The sequence below is a fragment of the Vidua chalybeata genome, chromosome 1 (genome assembly GCF_026979565.1).
Source record: "Vidua chalybeata isolate OUT-0048 chromosome 1, bVidCha1 merged haplotype, whole genome shotgun sequence".
NCBI classification, from domain to species: Eukaryota; Metazoa; Chordata; class Aves; order Passeriformes; family Viduidae; genus Vidua; species Vidua chalybeata.
The window spans coordinates 99,964,894-99,980,038 of NC_071530.1; the positions used below are offsets into that span (position 1 = coordinate 99,964,894).

Here is a 15,145-nt window from a genome sequence, read left to right on the forward strand (position 1 = left end):
TTGAAAAGTCAGGAGACTCTTTAATACAATAAAAAATGTTCAGTAATCTAACTTAACCAGTCGTTACTGATTACCTCATAGCCATATTTGGAAAACAAAATCAAGATTTAAAACATTAGAAATTGAGTACTTTCAGAGCAGTTTTGTACAGAACAAACTCATTTAATCTTAAAAGCACCATGAAGTGACACTACATATCAGCAAGCAGTAAAAACAAGAACATCATGGGATTTTACCATGTAAAATACACCATGAATACCACTAAGGTAGATTTACAATGCAAGCTTGAGCACAGCACAGAGGTTCTCAAACTGACTCGGGTATTTTTTGCTCTGCATGCAATGTAGACATACCCTCTATGCTGAATAAATCTCATTATGAATTAACTGAGCTCTGCAGAACAGTATTTAGGCCCTCATTCTGCATTATCAAAGTCAATGTTCTTCCATCAACTTCAGGAAGTGCAGGGTCAGGCTCATAATCACAAACATACTTCTACAAACAAAATGTTTGTTTCTAACAAAGTTATGTGAGTTCAAGCACAGGTTTTGTGAGCATGCAAATTGCTTACAAATGCTTAAAAAGACTGGTTCAGAATCTTTCTTATATATACACACGCAAGTCCATCTGTCACAGACAGGCAATGTAACTCTGAATCACGAGCTTGCTCTACTTTTTGGTAGTGTCCTGCACATGTCTGATAATTAAAAAATAAAAAATAAAAAAATAGTTGCCACAATGGATTTCTGATCATTCCAACTTGCACATGGATATGATCCCTTCTTGCTGCATCCAGTTATGTGAAGTTTCACAGTTGCTTCTCAAATGCAAATACCAAGTAAATACCTAAAAAAGAAAATAGGAGTATTTAAAGTTTCAGCTTTCTTGGTGACTCAACTAAGTTTTCAAAATGTAACCAGATTGATATTATGCCCAAACAACCTGTTACCTGTTAATATTGAAATTACAAAAGATCTTATGATTTTCCATGAGTAACTGTAACATTCCACTCCAGCACATCATAACATGTTTTCAGAAATGTGAATGAAATTCATAAATTACTGTGCCATTCTACATATAATGAATATTCACTAGCACATAAAAAGTCATGCAAGTTAAGTTTAAAGACTCCTTCATACTTGCAGTAATGGACAATCAGGGTTGAAATTATTAACTCCATTTTTAATTGGAAAGTGAATGAACTCATTATACATATTATCAATTTTGATGGACAACGATGAAATTATAGCATTTTTTTTAAAGTCCAGAACAGTATGATTCTATTAATGGATACTCGTACAATCCACACCAGCAGCCTTGGAAAACTCTCAGTTGGCATATATTCAATGACAGATATGCCAGATGTTCCTGTGCTCCATCCCAGAGAGATAAGTTAAACCAGTGTCTGAACCAGGACAACCAGTTACTTGAGACCAAATTTATAGATTTCCATTTGAATTCAACTTTTATTTTAATGAATGAGGGGCAATAGCTACTAGCAAATCTTTCAAGACAAGCTTATCAGACATTCCTCAGCAACAATGCAAAGTTCCATGAAAGGAACAAGCTGTGCTTGTACTCTTATCAGAAGCTCAGTACTCCACATGTTTCTGGAAAAATAGACTACTTAGTCTACTTTTTCATTATCGAAGACACTGAACTTTTAAAGGTATAAATCTTTTTTTTAGATATGAAAAGGTATAAAGTTATATTAAAAGCCCCTCTCAAATAGGTAATTGAGATAATACTTCAAGATTGCTAGAAATTTATGTCTACCTTATAATTCATAGATTCAAAAATTAGATAATAATTTAATAAAGCAGAATGAAGATTTTGCTCACCTGTGATGTAAACAGCATTTTTGATTTTTAAACTACTAAAACAACCAGTATAATGGCCTGCAATCCTGGTTGGCTGCACTTATGCATTTCCCTCCCAATTTCTTAAGATGTGCACACTACATAATCTATACACAACATTTTGAATTACACAAATAACATCATCTTATTATATTCAACACCTGGATTTTTTTCCATGACTAACAGGCTATTTTACACACTTTTCAAAAGAGTCATTTAGTCAACACTGTTTTCAAAACCATTACTTACTTGTTGCTTCCCATTCAGATTTACTCAAGGTTCCCTAGAAGGGGACAAAAAAAAAAACACAGTTTCAACAAAAAATAAGGAAACAATAAAACACCGATTTAGATCCATTTTTCACTGACCAACATCTAACCACCCACACTGACTGGCTATTTAGGGGCAAGAAAAGCATTACTGTAGACCACAGATATTTACAACTCCACTGGAAACTGGAAGATCCAGATAATGGAACACACCTAAACTAAACAGGTACAGGAGACTGGGCCAACAATCTGTTGGTTTGCAATGCAGAGCATGCCCGTGTCCATCACCACACACCAGTGTGACCTGACCTGCCTCCAGCTGCTCTGGACGCCCAGTATTTGAGCAGAAGTCAGGAAAAGGCTTTACACCATGGTGCTGCCACCTTCCCCAGGAACACTGCCTGCCTTCACCCAAAACCACGCCACAGCCTACAGGAACTCTATTTGCAAGAGACTAACTCTCACTCACACATTCTGGAAAAACAGCCTGCCTTCCAGCCTAGCAAATTCCCTGATCAGATGAACGCAGGGCAAGTTCACAAGTAAAAAGCTGCTGCCATTTACCCCACCAAAGAAAGATAAGGCAACAACAAGAAGCTGATTTTCTGCTCTGCCCACTCCATCCCCATCCAAGGAGTCCTCACTGGGGGCATAATTTAGTCCCTATGCCACCCACTGACCAAAACTTCACCTTTTAAAACAGCACTTGGCAACAGACGTCTTTGGTCTGACTTGGCTGTTCTCATGTTCTTAAGCTTATTTCTTAAAACAAGTGTTTTTCTTTTTAAAATTTTTTAATTTCAAATGTGGAGAGCAGGCTTCTTTTCTCTCTTGATGCAGGATTTTTATAGATGCAGTATGAAGACTACATCTTCAAGAATTCAGAATGTGAACAATAGAAGAATCAATTATTTTTAAAAACCCAAGCAACAAAACCAAATGGAGTACTTTAAGCTGACCACCTTCATGATGTATTGATGAAAATTGAAAGAATTATTTCAAATATATACAGTATTATGAAGAAAGTTTTGAAGTCTCCCATCAGAGGATTGGAATTAATGCTTTAAATCAGTATTGTGAAGATCCAGATATATAAGAAGATTCCTCAAATTAAGAATAGTTAGAAAGAACAGCTGTCAAATAAGATATAAAAAATATTGTTTCCCTTCTGCATTATTATAAATTTCTTAACAGTTACCAAATTAAGTGAATTTGATTCTCTGAGTATGGGATATAGATTAGATTAATCCCTCACCCCTGCTGCTCTACAATTTTTCATATGCAAAGAGACACTTATACCAACTTCACTGCAGTTTAAATGAAGAAGGCACTACAGTTTGAAAGAACAGGACCTCAATTTTAAGACATCATTATCTCTAGTGAAGGGTAATGTATAAAGTATAAAGGAACTTACCAATGGCAACTTTGCCTTGCCATCTTTGATAAACTCTTTTGCATGCTCATAATCATCAGGTTTATCAGAAACAAGCCTGGAATCACCATGTGTAGAATATGGCTGGAGAACACAGAATAAAACATTGAGTAGTGAGATACATTAACCACATCAAGTAAAGAGTTTGTCACAATACAGTCCACGACAGAAGTCAGTAAGTCTTAAAAATATTTTAAATTTACATCTCTCCTTTATAGCATCCTCAGGAATAGGTCTGATGTTCCCTACTTACCAGAAAATCTGACACCCAAGAATTATGAATTAAGTTTTATCCTTATGTCTCTAAAGCAGGGGAAACAGAATAACTATAAACATTCTCTTTCATGTACAGCTCATTATGAGCATTACCTAGATATACCTTCTTTTAGAAGAGCAACTATACCAGCATCTCTTCAGCAGAAGGGGAACTACAATTTCAAGCAGAACAATTAAAATTCTTCAATAACACACAAGCTGTAGCAGAAGAATACAACAGGTTCTTCAAAACTAAAATGCACTTATTAAGGATCCCAGTTACTAGTGATCTGTGTAAATAAATCTGATTGTAAAAATTAAGTCCTCAGTTCTAAGTGGCCACTACCTTAAGACAACCCTCACTTTCCTAAGAAGGAAGATGTTAAGTCAAAGGCTGTGTCTCTGTGCTACTGCCAGTGTGAGCCCATACACAGCATCATCACTTTTATAGTCAACAAGTGCACTCAAGTTGCAATCTGTGACTCAGCTGAGTAAGTCAACAAAAAAATTGATTGAGAGTTGATTTGAGAGTTTTCTCTAATCAGAAGAATTCTATTGTTTGAGGGGGGAAGGAGGCACAGATAGCTGCAAGTAAAACCAAAGCCTCAGAGGTGGCCTGGAAAAGCTTCTCTAAAGCTGCTAAAGTTACCCAGGGTAAGAGTCTGAGGATAAAAAAAAAAAGCAAAAACACTGGGCAAAAACATATGCTCAGTTACAGTTAAGTACCATTTTCTTCTAAGAACACAGACTGTCCTTTTATTCCTACAAAGATTCCTTTCTGTCTTTTCAGTTAATATTCCTTGCACAAAGATCGAGCTTTCAGTCTCTCTGCTGAGCAAGAAATGGATTGCAGTGACCACTATCTGACACCTGGCATGATTCTTGGGTTTCTGTTTCCTACTTCACAAGAACAGAAATTTGCCTCAATATTGAAATATTATCTTCAAAACTTGAATCATCTATTGGGTGGGACCTGTGCTGGACCAAGAGAAGAGTGTAAGGAGGAAGGAGAGGCAGAGACTAAGTGTTATGAACAGACTATAATCCCCCTTCCCATGCAGAGGAAGGGAGAGGAGGTAGAAAGGTCAAGAGTGAACAAATGAAGCTGAGCCTGGGAGCAAGAAGTGGGTGGGACAAAGGTGGTTTTAGGTTTTCATGTTTCTAACCTTTCTACTATTGTTTTTTCTTTTTTTGCAATTAATTAAATTAACCTTCTCCAAGTTCAGTCTGTTTTGTCTGTGAAAGTAATTGCTAAGCAATCTCCTTGAATTTATCTTGACCCACAAGTTTTTTTTTTCTATTTTCTCCCCCCATCCTGTTGGAAAAAGGGAAAAAGAGTGCAGGTCAGTGGGTGTCTGGCAGCCAGTCAAGATCAACAACCAGTTACACTTTCAGCCCCAGGAACTAAATACTTTCTATTGGTGGTCCTTAATTAATTGCAAAATGTTCACAAAGGGAATTTCAAATTATTGTGTAAAAATTAACAAGATGTAAAATGCTATTAAAATCAAACAAGTCAACTCCAAATTTACCTCCAAGGCCTGCATTCTCCTTAACAGCATTTTATGCTCCTCGTTCTTGATTTTTTCTTCATAGAATTCCCGAAATGTCATTTTGTAGACTAATTTCATACCATGCTTCTTTGCCATTCTGTCAAAATAACAAGCTTAATTAGGGAAGCCACAAAATTATTGTAGATTTATTATCAAAGGAACAATTTTAAGCCACAGTGACATCTTATGGTATTCACTAGAATAACACTTCTTTACAACCTTTTTTCTTAGTAAAGACATTTAGATGAAAAAAAAGCTGCAGTTTGTACAGTTTTGGTTTTTTAATCAGGACATCAAAAATCTACACAGAAGTAATTTACAAACATTTTAATAGAAAAGCTCTTTTCTCCTCAAAAGTTCCATGTGGACTTCCAGAAAGACTACTCTTTTCCCTGTAGTAAAATATCATGTCAGATATTATGAATATATTTAGAGAACTTCTTTCTACTGTATTTAGTGGCTTACATCTCAATTTTATGTAGACACCATGGACATGCAACACTGAAGTTACAGCTGTCAGTGACAGATGCTGTTATTTTTCACAGACAACTACAAATGAAGTTGTAAAAACACACAGGAAAAAAACACAGTATGGAAAGATTTGTCAGTACCTCAGGATACAACTGGGAAAACCAAATGCGAGGTCACACAGAGATAACAGCAAAATATATGTTTACAGATGAAGATTATTTAGAGGAAGAAAAAAAAAATCATCATAGCAAAAATCCTGTGAACATCTAAGGAAAGGTGGAGAAGACAAGAAAGAGGCACCAGAATGAAGACAATGCACAAGAAAGCTTACTGAAAGACTAAAGAAGGGGTAGAAAGAAACACCTCAAAAAGTTACAATTAAAGAGGAAAAAGAGAAAAAGCTGACAGTTTTAAAGGTTTGCTGACAGATCCAATATATCAGATCAGATGGTCCCTTGTGAGACATAGTTTAAGTCCTCACAGCTTCTGACCAGAGCACCTTCAACAGCTGGATGGACAGATTACAGTTGTGGATGGAAATGCAAGAAACCTCTGTATTTGAAGCAACAACAAAAAAAATTAAGAACTGAAAAATATAGTAAGAAAGCCAAAATGTAATTTTCTGCAAGCATTATGCAATTACACATAAACTAAACAAACATTTATTATGTTCCACAGATTTTATTGTATAATAAATTTAAAACTTTAACTTACTCTTCCAGTAAGGGAAAGTAAACCAAAAACTCAGGGACATCAACCACTTCTTCCAAGTGAAAATCATACTTGCAGCCAAATAAGGGATAGTCTCCCTTCTTTTCAAATTTTACATTGTACACATCATTCCCAAATGAATTTGTTTCTGAAGCTTCGAGTCTCTTTCTATAGAATAAGATATAAACAAACATTTATTGACCAGTATTGAACAGGCAGAAAAAAGTACACCTAAGAAGCCTGAGAGTGTTTCTCCCAGTAATACTCAGTGATCTCTCTAGTTTCCCCCTGCCCTTATCTCATAAGGCAGTGAAACAATGAAATGAAACAGCATACTGGGTTTTAACATGTTATCATTTCCATACAACATACCAAGGATAAAATGGACCTAGAAGATGAACCTTTAGCCTGGACACACAGACAACCTACGTGGACAAGACAGGCTTCTAGAAACAACCATAAAACCTTGACACTTTTTCCCCAGGCCGTGGAAATTTTGACACTATTAAAGTAATGACAGAGGGATGAAGTGTATGAAGACCTGTACTCTCTAACAGAAGAGCCATAAGGACATGAGACAAGGGTAAGTATTGCTTTATCTGTTTGGGTCAAGTTAATGAGTGAGATTCTTTCTTGCTAGAATCCAAAATTGTTGAAAAAAAAATGTTTTTTGTTTGCATGAGCATATTGGAGCACTGCAAGAACATCTATCACTTAACAATGCTTCACAGAGTTTTGGAAGACTCACAGGATATAAGAGTACTTACACAAGTTCAAAGCTGTTTGGAGTTGTGCCAATGAAATAACCTCCAGGAGAGAGGTTCCCACAAGCATTTTTAAGCATCATGTCAGCCTGCTCATACGTCTCAAATGAATAGTGGTAAACAAATTGACAACTGCAAATGTCAAAGCGCATATCTGGATCATTGTACTTGGAAGACAAGAGATCCTGCAAGAGATAAAAAAGAAAAAAAAACCTACAGAAAGAAGTATGATTCATTTAAATCTTCTAACAAATATACTACATTCATGATAGAGACCCAAAGTCAGGGAAATTAACTTTTGTGTACAAGGACAGACAGAACAAAGCATGCAACAGAAAACACATATGAATCTAAGACTGAGCTGTAATAGCAACATGAAAATATCCCTTTCTTTCCAGGCCAAGTCTCTCTTTTCACTCCCCCAAGTCGAGAGAGATGACATGAACATGCAACAGAGTCTTTCTCAGAAGGAAAGGCAACCAAGAATTCAAGCAAACCCTTCATGCAAGGCTGAGAACAGGTTCAGCTTTTCCATAGATATGCTGGAACCAGGTATGTTCTGTCTCAGCCTCCATCAGCAGGGCAATTAGCCTGCACTTCTAGGAAGCAAAAGCAGTTCTGTTCACAAGATTGTGTCCTAAGCCTCAGCAATGCATTCACTACTGCCTCCAGACAGTCTAAGAAACCTGCTCTATCACACAAGTTTTAAAGGTACCTATTATAGTAACCAAAATGCCACTAGAAAGAAAAAATTCTAAGTGTGCAAGTTAAATCAGAAAAGATCCTTTACATATTCCAGCATTCACCAAAATAGTTTTCAACATCCCATGCTGTTTCACAGAACTCCAAAGCTAAAGAGTCCTTCTGTTTCCCTTGTCGAGTAAAAGATAGTGAAAGCACAAGATTTACTACCAGAAAAAGACATTCAGGCTTCAGGAATGTTACACTGTACAACAGCACCAAAATGCAGCAAAGTACATCTTAAGCGACCTTCTGGTAACCCCTATGGCTCATTCTCCTGGCACTACAGTAATCCAGCCTTAAAAATGTATATACCCAAATTGTTACAGCACAACCATAGAAAACATTAGATCTCCAAAATATAACAAAGCACAGGAACTGTACCTTAGTGCTATCTGCTTGTATGAATTCTGCATCAAAAATATGTTCATTATACCGACATCGGGACTTCATTTCTTCATAGCGGTGCTTGCACTGTTGCACAGAAATGTCAGCAATATCTATATATGGAAAGATAATAAATATAATAAATGAAATTTTTAAGTGTGCACATGTGGATGCTGAAAGTCTGGTCAGAGAAAAGAGTCAGATGAACTTTCCCAGGCCTTACTCTTGGAAGTTTTGAGAAAGCTCAGAGAAAGAATGAAAGCAATCCTTAATCTTTGCAGCTGGTGTTTTGAATGTGTTGTTTACTTGTAAAATGTTTACAAGAAGGGTGTTGTTCCTAATTAGCCAATGGTGGGTGGGGTGTTGATAAAGGACCAGTCAGGTCCAGTTTCATCGTAACTGTCTATAAAAGAATCTGTGGTGTCTAAGAAATTTGCATTTTGCCTTCTGCGAACCTAGGAGTTTATGTCACTTCATTCATCCGTCCTCAATACAAGAGTGACATGTACATCACTCCAGACTGGAATGATTACTGCAACACAGAAGGTACAATATGGCAGGATAAAAAAAGGATCTTCCGTTCCATTAAAACAGCTCAGTTCCCTGGCATTCTTAATAGTCTTAAAAATATAAAAGATGTTGAAATGCATTTTTGATATGTCACATTATGGGAACTTTTTAAAATTCTAAGACTGCTTCTTTCTCAGTCATTGAGTTTCTGACAATATGCAATACCTAAGAACTTTGTAAGAAAATTGATTAAGTGTATTTGAATACTGCCCACTGAATAATGCACGAAAGAACTGTAAAATGTGAAGTACCCAAAATAATTCCCACTGAAAGAGTTTTAGGGAATTTTAGTACCTAATTAAATTTGGAGTTACTTTCTCTGATTATCCTTGGGATACCTTTTGAGAAAAGGGAAGATGGTATCATTCTTCCAACATCTAAGCCAATTATTCAAACCAGAATTTTTTTAATCAGCTTTCAGCTTTTCCCCATTTCTGAGTCTGAAAATTTTTAGTTGATTTTAACACCCAAGACCAATTTTTCCTCACAACATTGCGGGGATTATTTGATTTTTTAAATGCAACTCTCCTGTGTTTCAGAACAATTAAAAATACTAAGAGAGACTAGATGTGGGAGAAAAGACATAAAATAAAAAAAGTCAGTCTATTCCCCAGGGCCACATTTTGCCTAAGGCAACCTGTGGCAATAGTGTTTTTCTTTAGTGATACCAGTTTTTATTTAGGAGTTGAACTGAAATCTAAATATTGATGATTCTTATATTTCTGCTGGCAATCAAGTAATATCTTCAGATTAAAAGACAAAACACAATTTTTTGCACAAAAGGTGTACATTACATTCTTTGATTGACTGGAAAAAAAGAAATAATAAAATACTAGAGGTGTACTTGGTTTCCCATAAAACCTGATGTACTTCCCCTAGAAAGTTATTGTGTCTTCTTACCAGTACAGACGAGTTTTTTAATTCTGCCTTTTTTCCATTTCAGTAAGTCTCCACCTTTCCCACATCCTAGATCCAAAACAGTTATGTCACTCTTCTTCTGTCGTACCCGGTCTATAAATTCACCTAGAAAAATAAAAACCAGGAGCATATAAACACATCTCTGCACCTAATCTCTGCACTTGCATTGCACCTAAAAGCCCAAAGAACCCAAAAGGCCAAAGAACCCAAAGAGCCCAAAAGGAGTTCAGAACTTTAAAGCATCTTAGACCTTACTTTGCCTATATATGTTCTTAATATTACAAACTTAAATCTCTTTTCTTTCTAGAAGGATGAAAGGAACCACAAACTTTAAAGACTGTGGAAAAGATAAATATTTTCTGTGCTTAATGTGCTCTGCATGTAACTTGACTGAGGCTCTGAACTGTTTCCCTGGCTAAGGTAAAACTGCACATGGCTAAACAACCACCCTGGACATGGGGAGGAAAACAGGGTTCCCTTTCATTAGCATTATAATGAATGCAGATGTTATTTGAAAGTATGGGAAAGCCTTTTGCAAAAAGAAAAAGCCAATTAAATGCATCAGCCACAACATCTCCCAGTCACCTTACAAATATGCATAACGTTTTTCACTCACTCTCCCCAGCCCTTGCAATAACAGTAGCTACTCCTTTGCTGTCTTTCTACCCTACATATACCAGTCACATTTTTTCTTCTCCCTCCAGGCTGCCTAGATTCTCTCTGCTCTGACTGATGTTGGCATATTATGTAAAACATATCAGCATGCTAGCAACTTTTCTTCACAGTAGGAGATATGAAATATGTTTTGATACAACTGCTATAAAGCCACACTGCTGAAATTCTTTATGACAGAAAGGCTTCAACACAGGCTTCAGGAACAGCTTTATAGAAATCTAAATATTGCTTCTAACTGCTCTGATATAACACAACAAAAAGCAGCATGCTGAGACAAATGGTGCCAACATCTTCTGGCACAGATCCCCCTCTTCATGAACCTGTGGTGCTGTGCTGATGATTCTTTTCTTTGTTGGCAGATATTTGATGGCTTTGTTTCCTCAATTTGGATTTAATTTGTGGAACAGCAGACTTTGCCTTTAAATAAAAGCCTGCTGATTCTTAAAGAACTACATCCTTTAGTTGTTCATCTTTTCAACCACTGACTATGGGTAATATAGAAAATATTTATGTATTCAAGATTCCTGCAGAACTGCTTAACCATGATCTGAACAGAGTGCTGCGGGAAAATGACTAAGAAATTATTTGAGATAGATTGAGCTGTTCTTGTTTGAATGTAAGAACACTTAAATTCTTTATGATTTAAATTCTCTTTAAAAATGCCATGGAGAAGAACAGTTTCCAGTATGAACTTTTTACGTCAGTTGACCTTCAAAACTTAAGCATATGCTTGGCACTCCAACAATACAGAGCACTATCACAAAGATTCAAATTAAATATAAATACAGACATTTTACTGCAGCTGAAAATCTTACTATGTATTATGAGACAAAGTGTCATACTCAACATCAGGAAACAGAAAAAGTTACATTTTGATACAAAAATTAGTTACATTTTAATAATGTCTAAGCAATCAGTTAAGGAAACTTACCAATGAGGACACTCTTTGTCCAATTATTAAAGTTTCGGAGGTAGAATATGCGAGACTGGCTACGTTTTTCCAAACCAACTTCTTGAAGTTCATTATAATGTGCAGCTACAGCTTGCCCATGGCCAATCACAGGCTGCAGAAAGGAAATCACACCACAGAAGGAACAGACTCAAGCAGTGAATTATTTTTATTACTTAATCACTTAATCAAAAGACACACGTGTTCACTTCAAGGATTTAAGAAAGCAAACAAGCAATACTATGAAGAGCACCATCATTATAAAGAGATTTTCCATATTTGTCCTGGTACTGATGTCAGTACTTCAATTATCACAGCAACACTCACAAACTTAATCCCCCTTTCAGTTCATTCAAGCAATTTGTGGATGATAGATACTGCCCAGCATCTTTCCTTCACAGAAATACTTAACTTTCAGTTCTCTAATACTCTCAACCATGCTCAAAGAACACGTTTCATTCTTAAGTCTGGGACAGAAGAAGAGGATGTTCCTTCTCAAGGAACTTTGAGCCTCTTCAAAGAGCCTGTTTCAGAAATATAGTGATTTCATCTGACAGAAGTGTATAAACTGCCAATTTAACCAAAATGCCAATTGGCTGATGTCACATTAAGGTCCAAGTGAATGACCCCACTGCCAGAGATTTAAACAGACCATAATAAAGGAATGAGAGGAATCATTTGACAGCTTATTCCATAAAATGCTTAAGAGTTAGCTGTAGCTGATTTAGCCTTAACTCAAAATATTCCAAGAGATTTCTGTCTAGCCTTAGCTTTAAGTACTACAAGACACTTCTCTCCCCTGTTATGCTGACAAGCAGTCTACATCCAGACATTATACTCCTAACATTTCTTCACCTTGAAAATAATCTTCAACTATATACATGAAGCGAAAATAAATTATAAATAAAATCCAAAGTAACAGAACAGACACAACCAGCATCAACTCTATGAGGTACAAAAGCAGTTGAAATAACAGTACAAACCAGAATGAAGCCACTATAAGCATTCTTAACAGTTCACTACAGAAGTCAATATCCCTGCATCTTACTATTCAAATAGCAGTTCCTTGAGGGAAAAGAAGGTTTGGCTGATATAGATGAATTGTTCAGTGTTTCATATACTTTTGGTAACATTCAGAATGAACACAGCCTTACTTGTCTGAAATCTCTATAACCTCATCATCTGTTTATTACCACACTGGGCTGACCGATACTAACGAGTATTTTGACGACTTCTATTCTTTTTCAGGGTAAGCACAGATGGCTCCCTGAATGGCCACTGAAGGTGACAGAAGCTAGAACAGCTGACACAGACAAGTGTGGGAGACATACTCATACAAACCATTAACACATCTCAGCTGCAAACAGCCATCAGCAACAACATCTAGATGGTGGCAGCTATGTTCAGTCACCTCTCTCCACCCTTAGGCTACACAAACTCAAGGTAGTTCTTGCTCATCTAAGCCTTATCCCCCCTTATTAAAAGGATGAAAGGGTTAATAATATTTCTACCACAACAAAGGACACTCTGTATTTTGCCAGACTGCTAAGCCATATATTAACATACTGGGAAAATTCTGGGCAGATAAACAAAACATTAGGTCAGACATTTTCAAATTTAAATATCAATATTTAAATATCCCAAAAGGATGACCCAGACTGGATATTAAAGCATCAGCTTCTACAAGCTCATACATAATAAAGGACAGCATAATGTAAAACATTACCCTTTTCACCCTCCCAGGTGGGCATATAAAAGGACATACATTTTCTGCTGCTTTTGTAGTCTTAAAACACAAAGAAGCACCTGTAAGTCTTTCACTGCTTCACTTTGCCAACAAATCATACTGAAATTATATCACAAAGGATGCAGTCTGTTGAGTTTTGCAAACTATACAGTACCTTACCAAGAAAATAAAAGGACAAAATTACCTTATGTTAGAACTTCCCAAGCACAGGTAACTACACTAACACACAAATAAACAACGTATATAAGAACTGAGCTCAAGATATGGAACTTGGACTAATGCCAGTAAACCCTACACTACACTAACAGATTGCTACCACATGGAGGATGGAACAGTCTTAGAATTAGACTAAGTATGTGCTGAGGTTATCATTCTAATTGCCAGCCCTCTTTCTCCTCTGTGAAGCCCAACATCACTTTGTGCACCTGTTATTTCCCCAGGAAACATTTCCACACTTGGTATTTTGTGCTGGCTCACACGCATCTAGCATAAATATTTTCAATTTTTTCTTGAGCTAAGGTTTGAAATAAGGATTTGAAAACAGCTCAAAATAAATGATACTCACTACTTTCTTAGAAGGTTCATCTTCAGAATCTAAATTCTTCCTCTTTGCTCTGCCATCCTGATCACCACTATCATCTTCTTTGTCATTTTCAGTGGACTGCTCTGTACCTGAAGCAGAACTATTGCCTTTACACCCGACACCTGAATCTGACTCTAAAGCATGAGGTGTTTTCTCCACTTCTTCAAAACTCTTCTCCACTTGCTGTTCTTCTGTCTTGGTTACTTCAGCCATTTTGACTGCTCCACTGATCAGAATGGAAATCTAGAGGGAAAAGAAATGAACCACCAAGAATTGTCAGTGCCAAAAATTTCACTTGTGGTTACGATCGTGACTTTCAAACATAATGTTGGTATTTCACCCTAGGCAACATACAGAGCTCAAATTTGACTAGTTTAATAAAGACAGCTCAATAAAATATGTGGAACTTAAAAGTACTTATTAAATAAGTTCAAATTAAGATAAGTTGTTACTTTTCATTTTAGAGCCATTCTGACATAGCTTATTGACTCAGCTGCTAAATGTTATTGGTTTTTTTCTTTCCCTTCCCATAGGAGGTAACCTACAAATCAGTTTATGTTTAGAAACACAGACAGATTCTCTCAAATTAGTATATTTGTTATTTAAACTGATATGCTTTGAAATTGAGGTCTTCAAACAAAAGATCAAGATGGTTTTTTATGAGCAAATCTTCTTACCAGTTGTGGATTTTCCAGTTTGCCAAGAATATCCACTATGCTCTGAGCTTAACTAATATGTGAAATATTCAAGTTGCACCTGTATTTCCACATCTCCACCTCACAAATTTCTACAGAGGCTGAAGGACTGCAAACAACTGCTACAAAGCTCATTTAGTTTCCAGCACATCCAGCCTTCTTTACACCAGCACTGGGAAGCAGAGCACCTATTTTTTAACAAGGCATGGGAGAGGGCGATTTGGCACCTCCTTTTCTGAAACAGTGGCCTAAATCCGCAAAAAAAAAAAAAAATAAAATTCAAAAATCACATTTAAATCCACCGTATCCAGGCTCACCTCCTCATGAGGGCCAGAACACATCCACTGAGTGGGCCACTACACAGAGGCACCAGACCAGAGCAGCTTTCCTCAAAAAGAATGGCCTCAAAGTACCACTTACAACAATAATTCTTCCACTACTACACAGCACCACAGCACTTGGTTTGCGAAGCAGCAGCAGACCCTTTATTATCCTCACCCGCTATTCCAAGATGTTTTGAAGGCCTAAATTGTGAAATGATCCGACTTTCACAACAATCGATGGCA

The 15,145-nt window shown here is 36.6% G+C and overlaps 1 protein-coding gene across 3 annotated transcripts in view; it reads right to left on the reverse strand.

Annotated features, from left to right (window-relative positions):
* RNMT (RNA guanine-7 methyltransferase) overlaps positions 1 to 15,145 on the reverse strand; it is a 15,543-nt gene continuing 398 nt past the window's right edge. For 2 of the 3 annotated variants that reach the window (XM_053935240.1, XM_053935259.1), the window contains exons 2-11: positions 13,867 to 14,127; positions 11,537 to 11,669; positions 9,913 to 10,035; positions 8,440 to 8,555; positions 7,318 to 7,499; positions 6,554 to 6,718; positions 5,348 to 5,465; positions 3,543 to 3,644; positions 2,109 to 2,142; positions 1 to 846 (exon numbers count right to left, since the gene is read on the reverse strand). In XM_053935240.1, coding sequence (XP_053791215.1) covers positions 809 to 846; positions 2,109 to 2,142; positions 3,543 to 3,644; positions 5,348 to 5,465; positions 6,554 to 6,718; positions 7,318 to 7,499; positions 8,440 to 8,555; positions 9,913 to 10,035; positions 11,537 to 11,669; positions 13,867 to 14,097 — 1,242 coding nt within the window. In that variant the 5' untranslated portion in view covers positions 14,098 to 14,127 and the 3' untranslated portion in view covers positions 1 to 808. Of the gene's footprint in view, positions 847 to 2,108; positions 2,143 to 3,542; positions 3,645 to 5,347; positions 5,466 to 6,553; positions 6,719 to 7,317; positions 7,500 to 8,439; positions 8,556 to 9,912; positions 10,036 to 11,536; positions 11,670 to 13,866; positions 14,128 to 14,561; positions 14,823 to 15,145 lie in introns of those variants that run through there. The other variant, XM_053935250.1, reaches the window with a different exon arrangement.